This window comes from Atta colombica, unplaced genomic scaffold, assembly GCF_001594045.1.
Source record: "Atta colombica isolate Treedump-2 unplaced genomic scaffold, Acol1.0 scaffold111, whole genome shotgun sequence".
Lineage (NCBI taxonomy): Eukaryota > Metazoa > Arthropoda > Insecta > Hymenoptera > Formicidae > Atta > Atta colombica.
In genome coordinates, this window is record NW_017259197.1 from 1844014 (window position 1) to 1850646 (window position 6633).

At 28.6% G+C, this 6633-nt stretch overlaps 2 protein-coding genes across 2 annotated transcripts; one reads left to right on the forward strand and one right to left on the reverse strand.

The window, feature by feature from the left end:
- The first annotated feature begins 244 nt into the window (after positions 1 to 244).
- LOC108693947 (transforming growth factor beta regulator 1) lies at positions 245 to 2095 on the forward strand. Its single transcript, XM_018203180.1, has 5 exons — positions 245 to 416; positions 530 to 761; positions 929 to 1205; positions 1287 to 1506; positions 1728 to 2095. The coding sequence occupies exons 1-5, from the start codon at positions 297 to 299 to the stop codon at positions 1905 to 1907; spliced, it is 1029 nt and encodes a 342-aa protein (XP_018058669.1). The 5' UTR covers positions 245 to 296; the 3' UTR covers positions 1908 to 2095.
- Positions 2096 to 3599: 1504 nt separating this feature from the next.
- On the reverse strand, positions 3600 to 6256 carry LOC108693948 (etoposide-induced protein 2.4 homolog). The gene is made up of 6 exons (XM_018203181.1): positions 5852 to 6256; positions 5134 to 5303; positions 4804 to 5059; positions 4127 to 4470; positions 3785 to 3859; positions 3600 to 3701 (listed from the first exon to the last, which is right to left on the reverse strand). Exons 1-6 carry the CDS (start codon positions 5864 to 5866, stop codon positions 3614 to 3616), a joined length of 948 nt encoding a protein of 315 aa, XP_018058670.1. The 5' UTR covers positions 5867 to 6256; the 3' UTR covers positions 3600 to 3613.
- Positions 6257 to 6633: the final 377 nt, after the last annotated feature.

The following is a 6633-nucleotide window of genomic DNA, read 5'->3' on the forward strand; positions in this document are numbered from 1 at the left end:
TATTCTTAATCACTTAAATTTTAACAGTCACGCAACTTTCGCTGATCGTCTTTAATAGTATCTCGTTGGTGATTTCACTTACTTTTAAATTTCGCGCCAGTTCTCCCTTGCTTCTTTTACTTAGGGAATTGTAGGGATTTTTGTATAATTTTGGTAGGGATAAATGGTAATTTCGTTCTAATCACTCTGTAACCATTGTAGACGATTCTTTACAATGTATAAAGCAATACAACATAATATCTTTTTAATAAAATCTTTATGAGCACAGTATTTTATTAACAATTAATAAACATAATATGGCCCAAGCTTATGATAGTTATTACAATGATTATCATAAAAATGCTGAACTACAGCAAAATTTAAAGTACAAGAAAAAATACCGAAAACTTAAGAGGATCGTGAAAAATACTGTATTTGTGAGTTTTAATACATGTAATTTTGACATATATGCAGATGTGATAACTAATTGAATGTATAAGTGTATAAGTATACTTAATAAATTAGGATTGTAATCCTAATTCCAATATAGGAAAACGCAGCACTATGTGATCAAGTTGCACATATGCAAGAAAATTTGATGTTGGTTAAAGAGGAGAGGCTGTTTCTTCTACGTAAATTATGCCAACAACAGGGAGAGATGGAATCTAACTCGACAAGTTTAGCTCGTTCACAAACAAGTAATGCGAATTCACCATCACTTAATCCAGAATGTACTACGCCCAAAAAAACAATAAAGAAGAGAGCATCCACGGATGGATCAGGTATCTCTCTATAGCTATTAGCTATAAAATTAATACCTTAACTTTACAAAGTCTGATAAGTCAATGTTAATGTTAGCACTACGTATTAAACATCTATATAATAAGGATTATTTGTAATGCAGTGAGTATAAGTCTTACATAAGAATTATAATTTGAATTTATCACAGAATCGAAAAATAAGACAAAAAGGTATAACAAAACTGCTAGAAGATTGGTACAATTGATTCCATTGGATGTACATGGAAGACCATTATTTCCTATAGCCTTGGGAGATCTTACAATATATTCTCTTGGTGATGTGGTATCAGACAGAATCGCATATCACACAGAAGAACTTATATTTCCAGTAGGTTATTGCAGTACAAGAGTATACGCAAATTTGAGAGATCCAAGAACAAAGAGTTTATATACCTGCAAGATATTAGATGGTGGTCCAAAACCTAGGTATATGAAATTATCTATACATCTAAAAATAATTATTTTTAATAGAAATTATACAGGCATACATATGATGTGACTTTATAGATTTGAAATAGTATCTGATAATGATCTGGATCAACCATTAGTTGGATCCAGTCCTGACGAATGTCACTTAAAATTATTGGCAGCAATTTCTCCAGTGCTTTGTACGATAGTGCCAAAGGGTGCAGATTTTTTTGGAATTTCTCATCCTACTATACAAAACCTAATCCAAAGTTCTCCAGGAACACGTAAATTGGCAATGTATAAACAACAACGTTTTGAAGTATGTACATAACATTTAAAAATTATTATATTTATTTTTAATCATAAAGGATTACAAATAATTAAATCTAAAATATTTTTATCAATTTCTCTCTTAAGTAATACACTCACTTCAAATTTAAGAAAAACTTTGCAGTTGATAAGAAATATTTTGAACCTAGGATAATATATTTTGCAAAATTCTAAGTTTAAAACAGTTTATTTAAAAATTATATTTTATAGGTAAGCAAAAATCATATACATCTGCATGTTGATCGAGCTGCAAGTCCAGTAACAGAAACAGAAACTGATCCAGGATTAGGCTTTGCGGCATTACACAGGCATTATGCTTTGAATTCTTATAGAGTGAAAGAAGAACCTTCAGATCACGATCTATTAGCACTTCAAGATCTCCTCGCATAATTATTAGTATAATATAAAGTAACAAACAATTTGTATTAAAATAAAAAGTTAACAAGGCATCCATAAAAATTAATATTTTGATTACAATTTTTTTCGCCGCAATATATTGATGTCATAGAAAAACGTTAAAATGTTATAAGGTGAAACTTTTGGCAAGTCGTGATAAGTAAAGATATATAGAATATAAACAATCTATTTGTATTAATCCTAAAATGATCCTTACATTTTTCAACGAATTGAAATAAAGATGAAAATATTACAAAAATAATTACAAACGCTGAATAAAATTATTAAAAATTTACGAACTTGCAAACATTTCATAGATTAATGCATAAATATTCTAAATGCAAAAATTATTTGCAAATTAACTAAACTTTTGTAAATATTTAAATAAATAATGTTGAATAATTTGAATAACTTTTTTCTCGTACTGGATAATTTGTTGATGCAGTCTTAATTCGATACGCGAATAACGCATCCTCGATTGGAATCGATTAGAACTCTAATAAAATATCTTTAAGTCAAAGATTTATTAATTATTATATTATAATTTATTAGTTTTCTTTGACTCTGATGGAATCATCTAACAGTTCTTGCATTTTTGTTTAAATAACTAGGCTACTTACTGCAACAGTTATTGTAAACTACTACTTTTCAATAATTTTATTATATTTATTTAAATTGTAATGTATAAAATGATCAATATATGACAAATATGTAATCATTTGTGCACCTTCTTAACCATATACAAAATTGAAATATTCTTACATATAGCAATATTTATCATATAATTATGATATTTTTCATTCGTTTTTACTACATGAATTTTTTGGACGAATCCTCCATATAATTGATATGTATGGCACAATATATATATATAATTAGAATCAACAGATTGATTGAGAATCGAGATATTTCTATTGGCGCTTATCTATAATGTACCCTTAAATTAAAAAAATTTTTTTCAAATACAACACTCCTAAAATATAAAAGTTATATATGGTAGCACTGTATTATTAATTATCTTAATGTTGGAATAATATTTCAACTACTCTATATAAAGATTATATCATCACTAAATTTTTATATCAACTGTCATACATAATGCATCATTTTTACAGCATATGCTTATAATATAAGTTTACAGCACAGCGCCGATGGGAGATCTCAAATTGATATTGAAAAATGACTAGTTACAGCATAAAAAGCTCGAAATATGAATTCTCATGAAAATTGAGAAATATAATCAGATTTGTAATATCGTTTATATATCGGTGATATTATTAAATACAGGAAATCGTATGTACGAATTAAGCTATATATGCATTATTACATATGCATAAATAAATATTTGTACTGATTGGTCTTACATTTCAATTAAAAAATGATTAAATATTCTTTTCATATTTCATAAAGATCAGTAGAAAAAGAAAAATAAAAAATTTACAATTTAACTGTATAATCTTATTTAATAAAAAAAATTAATTTACTCCTCTTGCATTCTTCCTGAACACTGTAATCTGTCTAAATAATAAAATTAATACTATTTCCTGCAAGAACAAACAATAGCCAAATATTTTTATAATTATTTTATATAATTATTACTAATGTATGAGCTTTTCTGTAACAAATTGGTAAATGGTATGTATATCCTAATATGCAAATAATATAAATTAGGCATTTATTCTTCCGTTTTGTTTTTACTATCACCGCTTATTGACCCGTCCGATAGTTTTGTTAAATAATGTATTTGCAATTGCAATTACCGGAGAAAATAATTTCAACTGGCAATCACTGAAACAATTATTTAAATCATAATTAAATATCATAAGCAATATAAAATAAAATATATATTTTATAATATAAAAGAAATATACCATACTCCAGTTACAGGTTCTGCTTCGTTTCCACTTACAATAAATAGTGGAAATAAAATGGAAAAAACACAGCCACTGAAAAAATAAAAAATTATTTATAAATTCATAGATTTTATAAAATTATCGCAGTTTCAATTATATCATGATGAATATAAATTGTATTCGTCATTTTTGTATTAATGATAAAAAATTAAACAAAAATCATTAATTGAAGTTTTAATATTAACCTTTTTGTTTAATTACTAAGAGATTTTTAATTGGCTAAATAAAAATAGATATCTATCTTTAAACATTAAAGATATCGTTACTTAGAAGATAACAATTATAGGAATTATTTTGTACCTTACAAAGTACGAGTTGGGCATTTGGGTAAGTACTGCTAATGGCATACCAAAGCCTAAAAAGTATGGCCAATTGCCTTCAATAAAAGTCAATCGTCTATGCAATTCCCAACCCATGTTGAACCACTTATATTCGAAGGCATAGAGAGCATATAAAAGGCACATGTGGACAAGGGCAAGAATGTCTCCTAATGGCGGAAGTGGAACTTTAGACACCAACATTCCTTGTCCCAAGAATAATGCTTGAACTAATACGCTAAAAAGCGTGTCAGCTATCAACTTGCTTACACTTGACAAAAGCAATGGTCTCCCTTGTCTATATCTGTAAGCACTATCGGCTATGTCCTATATATATATTTGCAAATACACTGTGTTAGTATTATGTTATATAGATGTAATAACATTAGTCTGCGAATTCACATTTTAGAGTTGACAGAACGAATCAACGAACGCAATCATTTCTCATAGGTTTTTTTTAGATGCTAAACACGAATCCGTTTTCTAAATTTAGTCACAATTTTGAAAAAAATTTGCCAAATTTAAAAAATAAATTCATGTTCAGCAAATAAAAATATATTTAAAAAATAGCTACAATTGTTAAAACAATTTTTTATCGCAGACCAATATAATTTTCAGTGTTTTAATAAACCATTTTTTATATTTTATAAAAAACTATACCTGAAACCACAAACTGTTAACTATTCTGCTGAGTAAGAACAGTGGTAGCACCCATATTGTACCAAATGTGAGAGACAAAAACGGCTGGATCCATGACCATACGGTAAGACCCATACCAGGAGAGTGGCCGAATATAACAGTCAATAAGTACTTAACAAATGGCAGAAGTCCAAAATCGAATATCAGTATACTAGCCCAAAACACTCCACCATTCAATGCACAACATTGTAGAGTTCTTCTTAATACCTTAGATTCCCTAAAATTGAATAGACTAATAAATTTTGTTATTAATTGTCTCTCATAAATATTCCTTATAAATAATAAGGATACCGTTGTTTATGCTTGGAGGGACTCGACATAACTACATCTTTCTTCCTAAGTTCTGCTCGGTTGGAAGTTTTCTCAACTAATTTCTCATTAATTTGTTTATCCATATAGAAAAGTACAATGGTACCTTTCAAGCTGTCTACAAATCCTCGACATATTGCATAAATTATTCCCTGAAAAATAAAAAATTAATTTAATTACATATAATAACAAGAGTTAAAATATATTTATTATCTTAAATGCATTTAGAAATATCATAATCTTGAATTAATTTCTAATAATGATTTTATTAAATATTATGATTAATACAATTTTACAAAATTATGATTAATACAATTTTACTTTTTAATGCCACATATTTTCATAATTAGAAAATAACAAAATAACAAGCAATTAAAACCAAACAAAAAATTTTGTTGTATAATCAATTTTGAGTAGACTTTGGTTAAAAAAAATTTTAACTCAAAATTCAGTTACCAATCTCAGTGAAAGTTGAATAAAAAGCTAACAATCAAATAACTTCTACTAAAAAAATACTTATCTAAATATATTGTTACGATTTTACAAAATTATTTCTATTATCAAGAAGAAAGAAATTTTTAATTTGTTTATGATGACAGAGGAGATATCTATTAAGAGAGATACCGATTATCCGTGCAACAAAGATCACGGTGGATGAAAATATAGGAACGCGCATGGTCCACGAGGTTAGTCTACTCACTATCACGCTATCCATTGTGATTATGCTCGATTAGATGTGGCTCAATTTATGCTCGGAAAACCACTAACAGTATACCGGACAGTCATGTTGCATACAACGAAGAGGAATATAATTTGTGACGCCGTTCTGTTGATTATGAGGATGAAGAACAACGCTCGTTCGAGCGTATTAGATAAATTTCTTCAGACTGCTGTTGTACTATACTGTTTGTGCGTCAAGCACCGACCGTCAAGTGAACGATGCCGACAATTCGTATAGTCCAACAACGATAAATCCCGTTGTTCGAAGTTCCATCCCCCCTTTAACCCTGCACGAATCACCGATTTCCGGGGACGAGTCAGCTGAAAAACAAATGTGCGGAAATATCAGCTGATCGAAGGTGGATCCCAGCGGCCAGTGACAGTGGCTCCGAAATACGGAGTGTCCATACTGCGTATCCATAGAAAGCGGTCTACTTGCTATAAAATTTCCCAGCGTTTGTTTGACCAATCGAAAGAAAGAATTTTACTAATTGATCAATTAAAAAATACTTTGAAACATTTGTAACAAGCTCAAATGACATTATCCAGCAAACGAGAATTGATTAAAATGGATTGAAATTTTTTTCTATCCGAACGAGTATTTTAAATAGCGAATACTTTTTTTGGATTTAATTGAATTCAATTGGATTCAATTAAATTCAATTGGATACAATTGGATTGAAAAACTGCATTTCCTATTCAAAATTTTGAATTGAACAGTATTTCACAATGTGTGTTGTGCACAGAAAAAGCTAATATTAT